The sequence below is a fragment of the Girardinichthys multiradiatus genome, chromosome 17 (assembly GCF_021462225.1).
Source record: "Girardinichthys multiradiatus isolate DD_20200921_A chromosome 17, DD_fGirMul_XY1, whole genome shotgun sequence".
Classification (NCBI taxonomy): domain Eukaryota; kingdom Metazoa; phylum Chordata; class Actinopteri; order Cyprinodontiformes; family Goodeidae; genus Girardinichthys; species Girardinichthys multiradiatus.
This window is the reverse complement of record NC_061809.1, coordinates 9,409,290-9,430,092: the sequence shown is the minus strand read 5'-3', so window position 1 is coordinate 9,430,092 and position 20,803 is coordinate 9,409,290. Positions and strand designations below refer to the sequence as shown.

The 20,803-nt window shown below is 40.5% G+C and overlaps 1 protein-coding gene across 14 annotated transcripts in view; it reads right to left on the bottom strand.

Moving 5' to 3' along the window:
* Positions 1-20,803, bottom strand: part of sox5 (SRY-box transcription factor 5) — a 104,227-nt gene that overhangs the window by 5,595 nt on the left and 77,829 nt on the right. For 3 of the 14 annotated variants that reach the window (XM_047389758.1, XM_047389761.1, XM_047389762.1), the window contains exons 9-14: positions 18,199-18,363; positions 11,363-11,561; positions 7,400-7,575; positions 4,446-4,548; positions 3,373-3,546; positions 2,283-2,438 (exon numbers count right to left, since the gene is read on the bottom strand). In XM_047389758.1, the coding sequence (XP_047245714.1) occupies positions 2,283-2,438; positions 3,373-3,546; positions 4,446-4,548; positions 7,400-7,575; positions 11,363-11,561; positions 18,199-18,363 (973 nt within the window). Of the gene's footprint in view, positions 1-2,202; positions 2,439-3,372; positions 3,547-4,445; positions 4,549-7,399; positions 7,576-11,362; positions 11,562-18,198; positions 18,364-20,803 lie in introns of those variants that run through there. The other 11 variants (XM_047389765.1, XM_047389766.1, XM_047389768.1 and 8 more) reach the window with 9 other exon arrangements.

Sequence of the window (20,803 nt, the reverse complement as noted above, 5' to 3'; positions counted from 1 at the left end):
TCTCCCAAACTAAAATGAACTACATTCATAATATTTGTTGTAATGTTTTACCACAAAGAACCTTTTGTTCTTCCTCTTACTTCTTTTTTGAACACCTCACTGATTGTCAAAATATCTAACTAACAACTTCTGTTCTGAAGAGTATTGTTATCGTGACCTGGCAACACTTAGGCATTATGTTCACGGATCTGTAAAAGGTCCCACAGGCTGGGTAAGCTGAAAAATGTCTGATTAGTCACCAGACAGTTTCTTAGTACATCTCACTGGCCAAGTTAAATAGTAGCTGCCAGATGTGTGTGTGTATGTGTGTATATATATATATATATATATATATACACAGTACAGACCAAAAGTTTGGACACACCTTCTCATTCAAAGAGTTGTCTTTATTTCCATGACTATGAATATTGTAGCTTCACACTGAAGGCATCAAAACTATGAATTAACATATGTGGAATTATATACTGAACAAAAAAGTGTGATACAACTGAAAATATGTCTTATATTCTAGGTTCTTCAAAGTAGCCACCTTTTTCTTTGATTACTGCTCCGCACACTCTTGGCATCCTGTTGATGAGCTTCAAGAGGTAGTCACCTGAAATGGTTTTCACTTCACAGGTGTGCCCTGTCAGGTTTAATAAGTGGGATTTCAAGCCTTATAAATGGGGTTGGGACCATCAGTTGTGTTGCGCAGGAGATGGATACAGTACACAGCTGATAGTCCTACTGAATAGACTGTTAGAATTTGTATTATGGCAAGAAAATGCAGCTAAGTAAAGAAAAATGAGTGGCTATCATTACTTTAAGAATTGAAGGTCAGTCAGTCCGAACAATTGGGAAAACTTTGAAAGTGTCCCCAAGTGCAGTCGCAAAGACCATCAAGCGCTACAAAGAAACTGGCTCACATGAGGACCGCCCCAGGAAAGGAAGACCAAGAGTCACCTCTGCTGCGGACGATAAGTTCATCAGAGTCACCAGCCTCAGAAATTGCAGGTTAACAGCAGCTCAGATTAGAGAACAGGTCAATGCCACACAGAGTTCTAGCAGCTGACACATCTCTAGAACAACTGTTAAGAGGAGACTGTGTGAATCAGGCCTTCATGGTAAAATAGCTGCTAGGAAACCACTGCTGAGGACAGGCAACAAACAGAAGAGACTTTTTGGGCTAAAGAACACAAGGAATGGACATTAGACCAGTGGAAATCTGTGCTCTGGTCTGATGAGTCCAAGTTTGAGATCTTTGGTTCCAACCACCGTGTCTTTGTACGGCGCAGAAGAGGTGAACGGATGGACTCTACATGCCTGGTTCCCACCGTGAAGCATGGAGGAGGAGGTGTGATGGTGTGGGGGGGCTTTGCTGGTGACACTGTTGGGGATTTATTCAAAATTGAAGGCATACTGAACCAGCATGGCTACCACAGCATCTTGCAGCGGCATGCTATTCCATCCGGTTTGCGTTTAGTTGGACCATCATTTATTTTTCAACAGGGCAATGACCCCAAACACACCTCCAGGCTGTGTAAGGGCTATTTGACCAAGAAGGAGAGTGATGGGATGCTGCACCAGATGACCTGGCCTCCACAGTTACTGGACCTGAACCCAATCGAGATGGTTTGGGGTGGGCTGGACCGCAGAATGAAGGCAAAAGGGCCAACAAGTGCTAAGCATCTCTGGGAACTTCTTCAAGACTGCTGGAAAACCATTTCAGGTGACTACCTCTTGAAGCTCATCAACAGAATGCCAAGAGTGTGCGGAGCAGTAATCAAAGCAAAAGGTGGCTACTTTGAAGAACCTAGTATATAAGACATATTTTCAGTTGTTTCACACTTTTTTGTTCAGTATATAATTCCACATGTGTTAATTCATAGTTTTGATGCCTTGAGTGTGAAGCTACAATATTCATAGTCATGAAAATAAAGAAAACACTTTGAATGAAAGGGTGTGTCCAAACGTTTGGTCTGTACTGTGTGTATATATATATATATATATATATATATATATATATATATATATATATATATATATATATATATGCGCTAAAAGAAGTGAAAAAGCAAGTTCACATTCTTGACAAAAATCACGGTCAAACACATTCAGTCTCTGTTTTTAAAACAGAAATAGAATGATAAAAATTGTCCTATACATTCTGAGCTTGTCGTTTTTTTTTTGATTAGCAAAACAAACGAAATCCTCCTCAACCTAAAACTACCCGGTCCCTCACCCCACGCTGAAGTACTGTCTCATTTCCTGTCTGCGGGACCTCATGATGGCCTTGTACTCGCCGATGCGCAGCTTCTTGCCGTCCACCAGGCAGGTGCGTTTGGGCCGCGGCTTGTACTTGTAGTCCGGGTATTTCTCCAGATGCTGCTTGCTGAGGCGGGCCTGCTCCTCGTAGTACGGCTGCTTCTCCAGGTTGGTCATGGCTTTCCACCTTGAGCCTGGACACACATGGAAACCAATCATTAGCTTTGGTCATGTACTGTCTCTCTTTGAAAAAACACTACAAAGAGCATTTCTTTCAGAGTGGTTCTAGATACAATTACTGATTACTAGTACAGACACATTTCTTTGAAAACAACATGTACATCTGCGTGCGGATCAGCTCCACTGACTGATGTGTTGTGTAGGATGCTCAGCAAACAGTTTAAACTGATACATGTGAGGCTGCGCTCAAATAACACACATTAACAGAGTGTGATGCTGGAAGTGGCACCCGAAACGAGAACGCAATAGAGAGCAAAAGAGGGTTAATGAGGAGCGCCACCAGGACGACAGGTACTCATCTCAACTAATGAGGACTTCACTTAACCTTCTGTCGTCTCTCCACTCGGCTTCTGCTCACAGATCTGTACTATCAGTGCCACTGCACGTGTGTGTGTGGGTGGAAAATCTTGCGCCCGTCTTCCCCTCTGAGAGAGTGTGTGTGTTTCATATCTGGTCTGAATTTGCCATCGACTACTGTATGTTTAATGGGTAAAAGCTGTCAGCTGTTCTCTCCCCCCCCTTTTTTTTCCCTTTCTCTCCCTCTCTCTGTGTTCTGCGATCTGTTAGCAATGGAGAGCGTGGAGGCTTATTAAAACCAGATTTCCCTGTGTTATAAAACGCTTAGGAGCTCTTTAAAATGTCAGGGCCGATCCCGGCGGTCTGGGGGAAATGTCAGGCGGCCTCGCGCTGCTTGTTTAATGCATAATGAATTATATCATCATTTGTCGTGGTTGTGCTTTCCCCAGCCTTTCATTAACACCCGCTTACACAACACTGCCATGGTAAGAAATCATCATTAGTTTGTAATGCATGTTTGTGAGACAGAGAGATGACTTTTATGATATAGATGTGGTGACTGACTTGAGTTGCTGGAGTGCATTAGTTTACCGAGGATCTTGCTGATGTTGGAGTTGTGCATGTCTGGGAAGGCCTGGAGGATCTTCCGCCTCTCATCCTTGGCCCAGACCATGAAGGCATTCATCGGCCGTTTAATGTGCGGTTCGTTGTTGTTCCTGCCACGAGTTTCCCGAAATATTCTGGAGTCTGACACGCTGGGGGACCCTGAGGAGAATCAAGAGGGAAACACGTCAAGAAGGGACAATAGTCATATAAAGTAAAAAAAAATAAATACAGATGAACCTTTTACCTAAGTAAAAATGTGTAAAAAATATTAAATGATTTTTTTATTTATTAATTTCTCAATGAAATTTCAGCCTTTAATTTAAGTACAAGGTTGGAGCATACAGAAAGAGCGATCTTTCTTCGCACAATCTCTATAGATCCTGTAGAGTCCTGGGTACATTCTCCTCCCTTCAGCTCACCCCACCGGTTTTCCATAGGATTTAGTTTTCTGAACTAAGAGGGTCATGGAAAAAGGTTGATTTTGTGTTTGGTGAACTATTCCTCTGTGGATTTGTTCAGAAGTTTTAGACTGTCATCCTGCTAAAAGACACCCAGTTTTCTGGTAGAGGCCACTTAAGGCTTCCTAGTATTTCAAAAAGTTCATAATGCCTTGCTCCCTAACAAGGTTCTCAAGGCCTCTGGAAGAAAAACAGTCCCACAGCATCATAGATCTTCCACCATACTTAACAGTGGAAGGAGATGCTTTTCCACACGTTCTTGTGTGACAGACTTGTGTATTCGTCCAACCTTATTTGTCAAAGTTGTGGTTGCTTAACACATAATGCTTTAAACTTGAATTATTCCTCTGACTACTCAGGTTTAGGTTGGTACCTATTTTCTAGAAATAATTTCCTAATTTAAATATATCAACACACACGAAGCTTATTTAAATGGAATGTTCTCTTTCCTAATTTAACGGGTGGCAACAAGAAACTGGCCTTGTATATTTGTACCTCATCTTTATCACATGTGCTAACTATTTTTTCTACAGTGCTCATAGATTTTCTGAGTGTGAGCATCTACATCCTCTGGTTTGTTTTGAGTGTGTGAGTCCGTACCATCTGAGTCTCCACTCATAGTGAAGTCCAGCATGGCGTGGCTGAACTTGTCGTCGGCCTGCTGCTTCAGCTGCTGACTCAGACTCTCCAAGGCAGCTTTGTCCTAAACACACAAACAGTTCACAGTTGCAGTCGGTCAGTGGCGGAGTCATGCTGGGAATACATGACTGAAACGTAAAACCTGCAGTTTCAAGAAGTGGTTTCCATTTATATATATATTATACATATTATTCTATCTTTAGAAATGTTTATCTCTCATTTTAGACATTTGAGGTGAAAAATAATGATTTTTAGAAATTACAAAAAATATGGAAGTCATATTTCTAATGTTTTTCAACAAACAGGCTGTTCGGCGTGTGGGTAAATGTTGAAAGATTGAACACACATCTGTGTTTGAGTGTTTCTATGCAAAAGAATGTTGATTTTACCCCGATATGGATGTTTACTGTTATGCGAATGCGCTGCTGCTTAAGTGTGATTGTGTGTTTGTAGCAACTCCTGGCAGCCACCTGCGAGAGTGGAGTGCGGCGGCTTGCCTCTCTTACAGAGGCCCCCGAGGGTCGACGCATTAGAGGGAGAGAGAGCACAAGAGAGCGCGGTGCGGACGAGAGCGGGGCCACGCCGCACGGCCCCCTGGGTATTTATTACAACCAATAAAAGGCTGATTTACTAAGCATTTACATGCCTAATGCAAGCAGCCGGCACGTACTGTGCTGGAGTTCGGCTAATGCACACATGCACGCACACACACCGCACGGCACCACCACCAACGTTTTACAGTTTAATTACATGATTAGGAGCTCTACCCAATACACAGCCATCTTCTAAAACGACGTTCTGGAAAGTGTCCTCCTCCATTTACATATGACCCTGGCGAGCCGGGTGGCTGCATGGAGGGAGGGCAGGATGATAATGAAATGCATTTTGTCTGTTTTTTGTGCAATGCAGTTTAATTGTTAGACATAATTTCCCCTCCAGATTGGAATAAATAGAGAGCGAGGGAAGAGAGAGAATAAAAGCTGGTGGCACGCAGCTCTAAATGTTTCCTTTGCAAACCATTTCAAAAGTATTTTATTTTTAATTTCTGCATAATAACCTTCAAATGTGTTACTTAGTAATTTTGAATGAAATTAGAAATATTTTAGGAGTTTTCTCCTAAAATATTTCACCTCGTTCCAGAATAAGAGAGCGCAAAATGTCCCTCACACTTTTAGATTTTAATATGTGTTCTCAGATGTCTTTATGGAGTATGGGTGTGTGTATGAGCAGAGATGAACAGTGAGACAGAGTGGATGACAGCCTAGTCTGACGCTAAGCCCCGGTACAGTACAAGAGTAAAGTGGATTGAATGGCTGACACTGGAGCCAAGACACAAAGTAGTGACAAAACTAATCCTCCGAGTGTGTCAGAGATGACACTGCTGTATCTGAAGGCACAAAGCCAAAAGGGGCAGAGAAAACAGGAGGCACAGTAAGCGTGTGGCTGCAGAACATTAGAAAGAATCACTAGTATTTTATAAATTACAAAACATTTGCAAATCTGGTTTAAAACTTGTGTTTTAAAATAAACTCATTTAACTCGTTCACTCAATGCAGTGGATATGTCAGATATCTGTTGAATACAATGCTGAACAAAAATGCGCCATGTTCTCTGATCATGCTTAGAAACTATTTTGGATGTAGTTATTTTTAAGATACAAAATGCATATAAAGCATTTATATATGAAGCTTATAAAGCATATTTATTTTATCTGAATGTGGACAGGAAGCCACAGTAAGCTTCCCAAATGTAGTCTATTAAAAAAGTTTGAAAGAGAAACAAGTCCACAGCATCGTGCCTCCTCTGTACTTCAAAGTGGGCAAAAGGTGCTTTTCCACGTATTCCTCCTTAGTTTCACAAAAAAAAATATATTTGCAATGAGGGCTTGCAAAAAAACACCATTTTCATTTAGTTGTTTATTTTATATATTTCTCTATATGTCTAAATCAAAATAATAAAATAAAAATGTTAATGATAAAATTCAAACTTTAATAGTCAATATTTATTAAGAATACAGACCTATAACATGTAATATGTTTAACAAATAACCACTGTTTAGCTGGGCTGCTGAGGAGCCGATGCCATCATTTCACATTACAATCTCCTTGACATTCTGCTTACCACACACATTCTTGCATACACACACACACACACACACAGAGCCCCGCAGTGTGCCTTGCAGACGCACTCATTACCTCTGAGATGCCTCTGGTTTTTACTTTATCTGGCCCTCTTTAGATTCGACACATTTCAGCGAGGGCATTGTGCGCCGATTTACCTCCTACATGGTGCGGCAGGGATGGCATATGGCAAGACAAATTATTGCACGCTGACAATGCGACGGTAAAGCCGGTGATGGGTTCAGAGGACTCGGGCGGATTTGTGTGTTAAATTCAAAGAATTTTGAAGCTGAGATAAAAGACACTAATTTGTATTCCTTTTAACGGAGCTCCAGATGACTGAGTGCAAATCATTTGTCATGAAAAACCCAAACACAATTAGTATTTACCTAAGGCAGAATCTGAAAAGATCTTTCAGATGTATTTATAAACACTGTGCATGTATTTCAGTAAGCTTTTTATCTCTAGGAAATGCACACTAATTCCCACTTAGGAAATGTACACAAAATCATATATATTTGAGTTTTTGTGACTATAAAAATACATTAAGGTATGTACACAAATTGGTTTGAGTTTAACTTGACCTCTTATTAATAAAAACATGTTTTATGCAAACTTTAACAAAATAGTGGAAACAACACATGCTGTGATGTGAAAAAAATAAAGACCTGTAGTGCTTTGAGCTAATTTTATGCTTCATTGACTGCATATTAACAGTGTGAGGAGAGACTTTTTTTTTGTAGGGAAAATGTTATTTAATGCTGCCCTGTAAAGTTAAAGAAATCTTTATCTCACCTTGTCTGAGCGGCCATTATTGAGGCTGAGGTTGCTGACGGAAGCCAGCTTGGCGTCGAGGGCCTGCTGCTCCCCCTTCAGCTGCTCCTTTATCTGCCGGGCCTCGGCGAAGGCCTTGCTCACCGCCTCATGATCGCTCAGGTAAGCTGTTGAAGACAGCGAAGACAACAAGTCTGCTGAGACGCAGACGTGGAGAGGGGACGATCTGTTAGCCATCCCGTTAAGCTTCTTTATCTGTTGTGTTTTTATTAGTTTCTACAAGCACATATGCAGATTGATCCAGGATGATAATATTATGAAAAAAAATTGAGAACAGCCTTTTTATTATTGGTTGAACACATCATAGAGTTTACTTTAGAGGTTTTCATCTGGAACAAATCTTCTGAACCATAAGGTAAAGGCATTAAAATACAGTTGATGAGGGGATGTTGCCAGGGCATGTGTGTGTATGTGTGTTTTTCTATCCCAGACGGAAAACACTTACAGCAACCACTTAGCTGTCGAGTGGGGCATGTGAGTCAGAGTGTGCCCCAAGCAAGCTCATCCAATCCCTTCTGTACCTGCTACCCCTCAAAGATAAAGCTGTAAGCAGTGTTACAATAAACAGAGGCACCTCTATAACTATTATTTAGATAATTTTCTTCTGCTCAGTTGGCATTGAGGCATCTGCATGTGTGAGGATGTGGGCACCGCTATCTCTGCTCCTATCAGTCGGGTTAGTTCTTCACAAAGAGCCACTGCTGCTTTATGAGGCCTTTATCTGCACTAATCTGCACCGCTAATGCCATCTCGGGCCAGATTATCAGCTTCAGATTGGTAATGACAGAGCTGTGAACTCTTTCAGAAGTCATAACCGGAAAATCTGGATGTGAGTGGAGACGCAAAAAAGAGGGTGTGGGATGAGAGGCAGGACAGAGAAGCGAGAACAGAAAAGAGGAGAAGGGGGGTGACAGAACTGGGTGGCAGTCAATTTTAATCTGCAGTCAAAAGAGGAGGGGGGACTGATAGAAATTCCTGCACACACATTTGTGTGATTGCTTTAACTGACAGAAATGACAACCATCCAGACGAGTGAATGTGACCCAGATAAAAGGAGGGAAAGGTTGGAGGGTATGTCTTTTGCTCTCTCACGCCAAAATGAAACAAGTTATTTTTTTTTCTTTCCAGACAGATGCAAGACAATTATTGTAAAGCAATGAGGTTGGAGTTAGAGGACTGCAGCACTTCACAGCATGGACAAAGACAAATGTGTGATGGTGGTGGAAGTTACAGACGCTGACATCCATTCAGTCTGGGGATGGATGGAGCGAGAGAGAGAGAAAGAAACATGCCTCCACATGGATAGGTGTAAACTACAGAGACCCAAATGCTTACATCTGGGCTCATTTTTATATTTACGAAATCCTTAAATGTGTGGTGACAATACAGATGTACCTAAAATGATTTTATTATTTATTTCTTTATTTGTTTTTTATTTTATAGTATTTTTGAATTGAATTGAATTTATGACTCAACACTCAAGCATCTGTTTGGGTTTAATTTAATAGCATTAGATGTACATAATAATTAGCTGGCTAGAAATAAAATTGTTCTCCAACCTATCATTAAATTCTTGTTTAAAATATAGACTATTTTAAATAAATAAAAATCTTCCGATCATAAGGGCAAGAAAATCAATAAAATGTCTGACTGCAAGGCTGCCTATAGGAGCAGACGACCTGACTAATTAACCAGCAAATATCACAAAAGGTATATTTTGTGCAATAAAAATGTTTGCTTAAAAATACCTCTGAATTTAGCAAGTTTTTCTAAATTTGTTTAAATATAAAAGATATATAGTATAGACAAAATTGTTTTAGTTGTAATGTATTGTATTATCTTAGCAGCTGTAGGATTAAGTTGTTTTCCCTGTTTAAATGAACTAATGGTTAATATTCTACATTTTATTTAAACTTTACGTAAATATTACTAAAATGTGGCTATTTCTGATTCCAGTTTGAGTCTAAATAACCCAAACGTACCCTCATAATCTGCACCTCCCCACTGCTTCTTCCACAATAAGATTGCAGCAAATCAAAACGACCACCTCTGGACCCTATTCCAATTTGTCTACCCTGCCGTCCACTATGAACTTGTAAAAGGGATCCTAATATGATGGGGGCAACTGTAATACAGAGTGAGCTTGTGACCAGCTAAAACTCAGTGGCAACAGATGGAACAATGAGCTCCAGCACATCAGGGATCTGGCCTCCACAGCACAAATAATTCAGCCAGGATCACACACAAACTTAAAACACTGTAATCCATTTTTTTGAACAAAAAACATCTGGGACTGAAAATCCACTAATCTGATATTAAATCCACCAATTTGTTGAAAAACAGTGAGATTAGCCAGAAAGTCGGGGGGGGGGACTGACTAACTGCCTATTGCATATGAGGAGTAGGAGGCTGGATTGTGTGTGCGTGTGAGCCTTTGTGTGAGTTTGAGCAAGCATTGAGTGTGTGTGCTGGTATTGTATGTTTAATGCTGGGTGTTTGCTCTGTCCTGGCTCATGTAAGAGGCTTGTCTAATCTCATTGGTGATACCTTCTGTCTGTCATGCACTCCTCTCTTTATTATTCCCCCACTTCATTTACTCTGAAGAAAAAAAAAAAAACACTAATCCTCATCTCTCTCTCCCATTCCGTCCTTCTCCTCACTCATATGTCTCTCTCTGTCTCTTTTAGTCACTAATAAACACATAACAATGAAGCCGCCTGCAGGCAAATAGCAGCACGGAGGAAAAACACAAACACTAATTATAGCCTGTTACATATGTGTAATATTTAAACTATCAGTGTTGCATGAAAAATGGATTAGGAGTAGAAAATAGTGATTCATTTGTGTCATATTTTCTTTATGTGTGCATATGGCTGGGGATGATTTTGGTGGTGCGATTATAGTACTGTGGGAAAAACACTGTTCTTATCTCAGGAACATCCTGCAAAAACTATATTCTATTTGAAGATGGTAATTGTTATCATGCAAATATTTCCTGAGTTACCCAGTTTTTATAAAAAAGTATTTTTCTGATGTTAAAATGTTTGTAGCTTAAGAAACTGAAATATTTATCACATCTACAATTTATTTTTGTGTAGAAATGCACTGGTTACTGTTGCGGGCTGGTAAAAAAAACAACAACAAAATTGTTCTTGATCTTTAAACCCCTAATAATAAGTGTACAAGTTGTTACTGAGGGAAGCAGACTTGCAGCTAGATATCTTTGACAGTGAGCTGTTAAAAATGAAGTCAGAAGGTGTAAGAAGCCATTTAAAATGTAACTGTATTTTCTAAGACCTGTTTTAGCCTGCGAGAGAACACAGCTCACAGAAGAAAACAAAAAGGCTGATTTGGATACAGAAAAGTTGTTCTGTTTTGTCTATTTGAGGTTTCAACTGGTGAGGATCCACATCCTCCAAGGAGTACATACAGAGACTGCTCCTTTCATCGTGCTAACCGTGCTAACTGGGCTAAATACTAGTTTAGCTAGTTTAAAATGTTTTGATAATTCCATCAATGTTTTAAAATGGTAAAATTGTGTTTCACAGTGACTGCTTTCTCACAAAAGCAGTGTGACATGACTCCTGATCCTAAACAAAGATGTTGAAACTGTTGCTTGGTTAACCTTTTCAAACAACCCTTACTACTGTTCTAAGTTTTTACACTAAATTCCTTTTGAGGACATTTTTCCCCATTACTGTTAAACCCATGCAAGCATTGCCAAAATGTTGTCTTTTACACACAAATTTGCCTAGAGGGAAAATATGTTGAGAGGTGGCATTCATACTGCATGGCGTTGCGGTCAACAATAAACAGATTTATTTTTCCTGGCTATTTGTGAATTATGAGAACTGAAACAAGCTTTGGAGTATTCCCCAGTTTGCCTGTGGTCTGCTGCTGTAAAGCCTAATTAAATCTACTTACCTATTGAGCTGACTCTGGTTGGCGGCGCTCCGATGCTGGAGGGCACTGCACTGTGCTTCATGGAGCCAGTGGGACCCAGCTTGGTGGTGGCAGCAGCAGCAGCGTGAACCTGTGGGGAAGTTGGGGGGGAGTTGGGTGACTTGCTCTCGGATGCCTTAGGCTTGGCCGACAGGTTCAGTGGCTGTGCACCCTCACTGTCCTGCAAAAACCAAAACAGCACAGTTTCGCCCGCTGTGACCACCGTAGAATTTGGAAGTGGGAGGTGAGGGGGATGCCCTCACGTCTCCCTGACCGAGACCACGTGCTAATTTAACGGAAGCCCATGCACAGCAATCTGAGGAAAGGCTGCCGGGATGAGAAGGTGACGGGGTGCATGCCACTGCCTGTCTTCAAACAACTTGTGATAAGCAAAGAATAACAGCACATTCGGAAACCGTTGGGTGCAAACCACTGACACTTACATGCAGAATAACTGACCACCTATAACAGCAGAGCCACTCTTTAAAACAGAGGTAACACAGTACATGCATGTACACACTCTGCATGCTATCTGCAGAAACATGCATTAAAATGCTGCCCCTTGAAATGCCTTGTGTAAAAACAATATGGCAAGCAGCAACAAATACACGAGGGGGAGGAACACCTTGATGCCAAGTACAAATATAGTAGACGCCTCCTTTCTTTCACAAAGAATAACACATCCTTTAAAGGTGTGAGTGCAAAGATACAGCAACGTCTAATATATCAAACGGCGAGTAGAGCAGAGGACAGTGTGTCACTTCAAATTGCTCTTGGTCCATTACAAAGCCCAAACCTTCAAGAACATCCAAGTGTGTGAAAAAAATGGTAAGGCTGCAGTTTATGCCTCAAACACAAATACACACACTTGCTACCACTGCAAGCAATTATGATTTGTGTTGCAGCAGTTTTTGGAGTTTTTCATTTTAATTGCCAACACTATGCTAGAAGGTCTGATGCATATACCTGTTAAACTTTTCCACATTTTGTTACATTACAACCACAAACTATATTTTATTTGGGATTTTATGGGATAGACAAACACAAAGTATTGCATAAATGTTTAGTGGACACAAAACGAGACAAGGTTTTTAAATTCTTTTTTCCACTGAAAATATGAATAGTGTGACATGTGATGATACTTGGTTCCCTTTACAGTGATACTCCTAAATAAAAACTAGTGCTCCCAATTGCCTTTGGAATAAATTTCGATTTAGCATTCCATAATAGCACATCCTTGATGCTGCAACAACTGCGCAGAAAACATCAACTGCAGCGGCGGACTAACCACAAGCTATGGAGACGTTTGAAGCAGCTGAATATCCCAAACTTTCAACATCTCACGTTCATCATCTGGAAATGGTAGGAATATGGCACTACTTTAAACCTACCAGGACATGACAGGTCAGTGAATGAAATCATTATTTAAAGAAACAGCCAAAAGGCCCATGGTAACTGGAGGAGCTGGATAGAGGCACAGCTAAGGTGGGAGAATTTGTTGAACACAACTATTGTGCTCTCCCCAGATCTGGGCTTAATGTTAAAGTGTCGAGAAGAAAGCCGGTATTGATATAAAGCCATAAAAAGTTCAGTCTACACTCTGACGCAAGCCATGTAGTGGACACAGCAAATGTGGAAGAAGGTTCTCTAGTTGGATGAGACTCAAAAAACATTCTCTTCAAGGAGAAACATAGGGATGGCAGCCTTATCTGTGGAATTGTTCCTCAGCAGGCACAGGGAAGTGGAAGACCAAGATCTTAAGTATCTGAGACATGACTTGAAAATTCCTGTGTACAGTAGCCTTCTGTGAATTCTGACTTCGCTCCAACTATTTTGCAAATAATGAACTAAATGTTCATTCTTGATGTGCAAAGTTGTTAGAGAAATGTGCCAGATTATTTGTGGCTGTATTTATGGCAAGAAGTTATCTTATTAAATATCAAATGAGGGCCAATTAATACAAATGCACACCACACCTCAGGTTTTTAGTTGTTAAAAAAAGTGAAAAAAATGTTTTTCTTCCACTTTAGTTATGCACATAAAATGTGAAATAAAATACATAAAAGTTTGTGTTTTGTTACACAGCAAAATGTGGAAAGGACACAAACACAAACACTTGCATTCATGTCAGTACAACACTCTGAGCAGCCTTCAGATGAATCAACATGTGGACCACCACATGGTATCTGGTAAACTGTCATGGCAACATGACCCCTGCTGATAGCCTAATCCAATCAGGGGAAACCTGGGAGTGTCACATGACAGGAAGGGAGGAATTAGAGATGGAGCAGATGTACACAAACCACTCTGTGTAATTAAAACTCCACAATTAAAAGCTTGATGCAAAATTGGACATTGATGTATGCAGTTAGGGACACACTACAGTAGTGTGAAAATGCTGGCTAGGAAATACAGTTGAGATTATTAAGAGTATCAGTTACTTAACATAATTAGGGATAACTTTCAGTACTGTAGGTGTGGTTCTATTGAAGGATTTAAACCTGATATCGTAGAATAGAGACATTATTTGTATTTTCAGGTCATTAGTCTAATTGCAGCTTAGGCAGTATAGAAACAAGAATATAGTGGGATTCAAAAAAAGAGAAAGTATTGTGTGTGTGTGTGTAGTATATTCACTCATTAAGGCTGACTTTCCCTGATTCCCTCTCCTTGAGTCACACTAAGCCTTATGAGCCCCTCAAAACTCAATTAAGCCCTTCCAATTAAGCCCCTACAATGTGTATGTGCACATGTATGCTTTATGCGTGTGAGCCATCCTCACTTTGTGTGTGCATGCATGCGCGTGCAATGAGTCCTAACCGGATTGTCCTTCATTAGGGAGGTCTTTCTAAATAGACGGAGGACCCCCAAAGATGCCTTCAGCAAGACAATGGGCCGGAGAAGAAGGGGAGAGAAAAGAGAAAACTGAGCGGGATCTTCTCAATCCTGACCCATATTATGACGGGCTTTGGCTGCGAATGTTCTTGAATATTTATTACAAATAGATAATGCCTCTGCATCTTGTACAGAAGATGGGGGAGTTTCCTCTTTGCGCCAAGCCAAATCCTGTGGTGGGATGGTGGCCAACCTGCATTATGCCAGTGTGGAGGAATTAGTTTAGAGAGTGGAGCTGAGATGCTTGGACAGACTTGTTTGTGTGTATGTGTGTGAGACATTGTTCGACAAGCTCTAAATCTCATTAAAGTGTGTGTATGCATGTGTGTGTATGTGAAGACTAAAGGCTTGCAATCTTGAATTAATACAATTGCTTTTGTGTCTCTCTTGGCTGATGAAACAGTCTCCAGCTTTGAGACAGAAAACATGCAGAGTGACAGCGAGAGCCAGAGGGACACGGAGATGGAGAGGAAGCAGAAGGAGAGAGATGCTGTGTGTGTGTGGGCTGCTTCTGCGGATGCAGACATGTGCAAGTGACATGAGTGTTCTGCATCTTATTGCGGGAGCTGACGGTTCAATTAAAACGTGCTGTGCCACCACCATTTATCCCTGTCAGGTCTACATAAGTGTTTGTGTGGAGGTGTGCTGTATGTGCTACCATGGCAGACCCTTAAATCCAACTTCATCTGTTTCTTTCCTCCGCTAGTCTTTTCCTTGCAGCTATAAGGGAAGTTTCATATTAATTATACTGTCCTATCAAACTTTATTAGGCAGCAAAGTTGAAGACACAAGGACATTAAACTAAATTATATATGAACTGCTTAAGACATGTCCAGCTTTTTTGTATTTGCATAGAATAATTAATCTAAGAATTAATTTATCTTTTCTAGTTTAGTGTTCTCTATTAGAACAACACAGTGCCAAGCTTGAACAAATAATATTGTAATGTGGATGAGGGTGAACAGCCTTGGCTTCTGAAACAAGGGGATTTTAGGTCAATGGTGCAGAATGTGAATATCACATCAGCCTGCATGATCTACAGGGCCTTGCAAAAGTTATACAATCTGAACTTTTTCACATTTTGTCATGATACAACCCCAAAGGCAAATGGGACATGCTTTTCAATGTCTTTTACAAATAAAAATCTAAAGAAGAAAACTGGCATTCCACATTACACTGAAACAGCCTACCCACTACGAAACATTGCTGCAACAGCATCATGATATGGGGATGCTTTTATTCAGCAGGGACAGAGAAGCTGGTCAGAGTTGATGGTAAAACGGCTAAATACTTTTCAAACCTGGAAGAAAACCCGTTAAAGGCTGCCAAAGACTTGAGACTTAGATGGAGATTCATGTAGGACAGCAGCTTTAAACATACAACCAGAGCTACAATGGAATGGTTTAGATCATTTCATATTCATGTATTAGAATGGCCCAGTTTAAGTCCAGGCTTAAATTCAATTTCACAAGATTTCAAAAGAATCTGTGGCAAAAACTGAAAGTTGATGTTCACAGACACTCTCCATCCAATCTAATAGCTTGGGCTATTTTGTAATTAAGAATGGGAAAAATGTCAGTTTCAAGATGTCTATTGCTGAGACACATACCTCAAGACGTGCAGCAGTAGTTGCAGCAAAAGTGGTTTGGATGCCACACTTTTCAGATTTTTATTTGCAAAGAAAAAATGAAAACCATATACTGCATAGAATCCCATTAAAATACTTTTGCAGGGCAATTATTTACCAAAAGTTTGCACAGGAAAAACATGTTGGCATTAATCTGTGGGCAACATGTTTTTCCTGTGTGGAGTGCTCGAGTGTGCGTGCAGCGGTGCTGGCTCTAGATTTTTGTTTGTATATTGTATACAACCTCTGTTACTAATTTGGTTTGCATTGTTTGTCTTTTTTGTTAATTTAATAATTAAGCTAAGATTGTAAAAGCTTAAAATAAGTACTTGCTGTGTGAGATGTTACAGAAATGAAACAGATTTAAATGCAAGCAAACCCATCAATTCATTTGGTCTGGAACTAGCAACAGTCCAATACTTTCTGTTAAGTATAAAATAGATTTTAAAATCCCTCTTATTGTTTTTATATCTACAGTCAGACATCTCTGACTGTCTTTCTACTTTGTCTAATGCTAGAGCTCCTAGATAAAGTATAATAAGGGCTATAAAATAATATAAATACAATTTGAAAGAATAGGAGCAACCTCCGAAACCCACCAGCATTCTATTCAAAGAATAAATTGTGATTAACTACTACACTTGATTGCAAGTACTTTGGACCACTGTGTGTATGTGTTGCCTGTCAGCTAAAGGGCTACATATGGTGCATGGTTTTGAACTCTATTGTGTGAGTGTGTATGCATGTATATGAGAAAGCTTTCTGCAGTCTGCTGTGATTTAAGCACTGAGCCAGTGTCGTGGTCCACGTCTGTGTGTGAGTGTGCGTGTGTGTGCGTGCATTTTTAGTGTGTGTCTGTGTCTCACCCGAGGGTAAAGCACTTAAGCAGTGTGTGCCTGAGTCCAAACAGCTGTGAGCAGAGCCAGGCACAGAGTTTCTAAATGACTGGAGACCTGACATAGAGCCCACATGGGGAGGACACCAATGAAATATACATGTCACTTGACTAAAGAGCGTGTGACAAAGAGAAAAAAGTTTTTGAAGAGACATCGAGGGGGTCAGTCCGACTGGAGGAAAAAAGGTGAAAATCTTTAAAACTCATCTAAAGTTTTCGTAAATGAGTCTGTGGTCGGTATGCTATTCCGTCTCTATGGAAACTGTCAGGGTCCAAACTGGTCAACTCAGTCAGCCACTCCTGCTGGACAGGAGAGACCATTAGGACTTTCCTGTCTGCCTCCACCACAGGCCGTGACACTTGCTGTCAGCCCGACTATATATATGGTAATACGTGTGTGTGACAGCGGGGTATGATGGTACAGTGTGTGTGATGGAGATGTAGGGTGGAGTGTGCGGTCAAGGTTGCAAAGATCAAAATCAGAGATCAACTATGAACTTTTAGTTTGTAATGGTCCAAAAAACACAATGGGGGGAAAAGTGATCAGGATTCTGCAAACCAGAAGGAAAGGAAATTGGAAACTTAAGAAGTGAAGGACAAGCTTAACTTTTTTTATTTCTTGTATGAATGTCCTTGTGTGTGCTTGCTTGATTGACCAGAGGTCATGTGAACACCAGGGAGTGTGTTTGTGCAGGAGGCCGACCAGATATTCATAGAATTCCACCTGGATAGACACGAGGCTTCACTCTCATCACGCCTATCAGGCAGCCAGCCAAGAAAATGACAGGAACTCCAACAGATTCCAAAATATACGGCGATGAGACAGCCCCCAGCTGGGGTTTGCTGATAAAGTTACTCTATTTGATTTGCAGACATGGAGTGACTGAGAATTGTCAGGGAGCAAGTTTATCGACGGCAAATGTTTTGTGAGAACTGAGTTCTTTGATTTTTGGCAGGAAAATAAGGGGCTCATGCATCGTCATGCAAGCAGTCCTGTACTAAACTCCACCTTAACACATAAAAGTATAATAAATTTACTTGAAGTTGTCCTTTTGTACAAATTAACTTCCTCTAAAATTTAGTGCAAGCTTAATTATTCCAAATGACCAGAATCTAAGTGAACTAATCTATTCAACCTTCATTGTCCAGCATGTATTAAGCTTCATCTGTCTTCCTCTCAACTGGAAAAAATGCATCCTCCACAAAATTATTCTGCCACTACTGTGTTTTACAGTGGAGATGGTGTTTTCAGGATGATGTGCAGCGCTTCTCTTAGCATTGCCCTATAATATATAATATAGAAATTCATTTCAGAAATGAATCCTTGTTTGTGTTTTGAGCACAGAAACATGCACATCGACAAGCACAAACACAAGGCCTTTATGTATTTTTCCCTCTTACCTTGTTTTTGTTTGAAGGTGGGGAGCTGCGGTTCTTTTCGCCCTGTGGATGTGAGTTGGTGGGTGGGGAGTGTGCACCCAGGTTGGCTTGGGGTGCGAGGCTGCCACCGTGCTGCTTCGTCCCTGGGGAAACCTGCATGGCTGCCAGCTGAGCTGCATACAACTGCTGCGAGGTCAGGAGAGAAGAGTTGGGTTGGGTGGGGGTGGGGGTGGTTTGGAGTGGACAGTAAGAAGGAAGAAGAGTGGGGTTAGACAAGGGGAGGGGGAGGAAAGAAAAAGATGACATGAATAAATGAATACTTAAGAGCGCACACAGAAAAAGGGGGAAGCTAACTAAAAAGCTCTAGAAGAAGAGGCCATTAGTGGCCTGGCCTCTGTTTGTGTGACAGAGGGAGATAGAGAGGGACATATCTATTGTCACCCCCCTCCAACCCTCCTCACCCCATGGGAGAAGTGCTAACAGCCTCTCTGACAGGCCCAGAGATGGACATGTTCCCTCCAGGTGAATCGTGGGAGAAAGGCAAACATTCTGGCTATCCAGGTCATGCCGGAAAGCCTAGCTCTGGCACAAGGTGGGGGAAAAAAAAGATCCCGGGAAAGGAGAAAAATATGTGGCTCTGTTAGTGTAGTTACAATAAGAGCTCTAATGTAGTCCCATCAAGATGAATTAATTCAATAAACTGTTATAGGAAACAAATCCTTGCTTTCTTAGTCTTATTTTTGTATTTAATAAGTTTCTAATTAATTTAAGGCATTATGCTGTTGGATGCTATGTTGGCAAATTCAGTTTTTTTCTGAGGCAACAGACACACTAGAACGATCACAACTTGGAAAAAGCTTCAGTATTTCCCACAACCCTCCGTTCTGTCTCAATCAAACCCATCCTGCAAAGCTCAGCTGCTTTCATGTGGTCTAATACAAATCTCCCAGACGCCATGTCTTGTTGCCTTCCTCTGAATTGTTATTCCTCCCTCTGAGGAGCAACAGAATGCTTAGTTTAGGAAGAAGTCACTGATTTGTTGTTTCCTTTTTTGAATAGTTATAATTGTTATTTATTTCTTGTGGAATAATTTTCTGGATGAAGATCATCGTTTTTCTTCTTTTTTTTCTCGGAGTTTAACTTCCGTCCTTCTGTTGTCAATTGGCTGCCGGCCACCGGCGTCAAACAAATGCTGGTTTATGCAAATGGACAAGGAAGAGATGCTGTCACCGCTATTTCTTCTCTTCATCATGCTTTCTGTCTGCTTGTACCTCTTTCTATCTCTCCTGACAGCCATGTTGCCTCCCGCTCTCCTCTGCTATCTTAAAAAAAGAGATTTATCTCTAGAAACACAAAGACATATTTCCAGGGAGAAATCTACGCCTGACAGTTAGTCAAAGTGGCAACAAAAATAAATACTTCAGAAATACAACTGCTGTGTAAATGAAAAATGTTTTCTTTTACAATTCTCTTTTGGTTTTGTTGAATTCCTACTTTACCTTTTTTTGTAAAGATACCAGTCATTCCAAGAAAATGAACTAGTTTCTCAAGGAAGAATCAAACTAAGTTGCAATCACTGGTTAGCCCTAATGAACACCTTAAGACTTTGCACTTGAAAAAATACTGAACTGTGAAAGTGAGTTTATGGCAAATAAAAAACAAACTGTTCCTTTACACTTTTGTGTGCAGTTTTTGGATGCTTTTGCTTTCTTGGAGATCTCGTGGGCCTTATTTTTTTAGAAGGAAAGCATATCCTGAAATGTTTAATCAGATTAACCGACAACAGATTATACTTATCACCACCACAGTACAATGCTGGTCACAACTATTGGCACCCCTGGTCAGAGATGTTTAAAGTCTTAAAATCATATTTTACTGCAGTAGCTTAATATCACTCTAAAACATTTTGAAAAAACATACCTTTAATCTGAGTACAGTTATTTAGTGTGGAAAGAGAATTGTGAAAATTGTTTTTAATAGCATCAACAACAGAACAACAATTGGCAAACCTAACAGTTCCTATTAGATAAATCCAGCTGATGCATATTAATACACTAAATTTGAACAGGATCAAAATTCCTAGAACCTTTTTAATTAGTAATCCATGACTTTCTCTTTCCATGACACAGGATCTTATTTCTCTCAGCCATTGGTCACTAGGTTGGATCAAGACCCAGCTTTATTTTGCTGCCATACATTAAGCGGCTTGGTAAAAGAAATAAAAAAAGTCTCCAAAGCTCACCGTCACCAAGGGTCACCTAGTCTCCAAAACAACTATTAGATGTTATCTCCAGGCCAACTGGTTATTTGGGAGTGATGGCAGAAAAAGCCTTTTCTGTCCTACCAGCACAAACATAAATATGTGAAAAACTAAACTCTGCTGGGACTGTAACTTGAACTGCTTGGTTTGGTCTGACATGATTAGGATTTAGCCTTTAGCAAACAGAGGATGAACATGAATCAAAGCTCATCATGCCCTGTGTTATGTATGGTGGAGGATCTGTGATTATGTGGGCTGTTTCTCTTCTAAAGGCCCCGATCTTGTCAGAGTCCATGGCCTCATGAACTGTTTGAATTTCCTAGAGATGTTAAATAAAAATCAGATGGATATTTGAGTGAGATAACA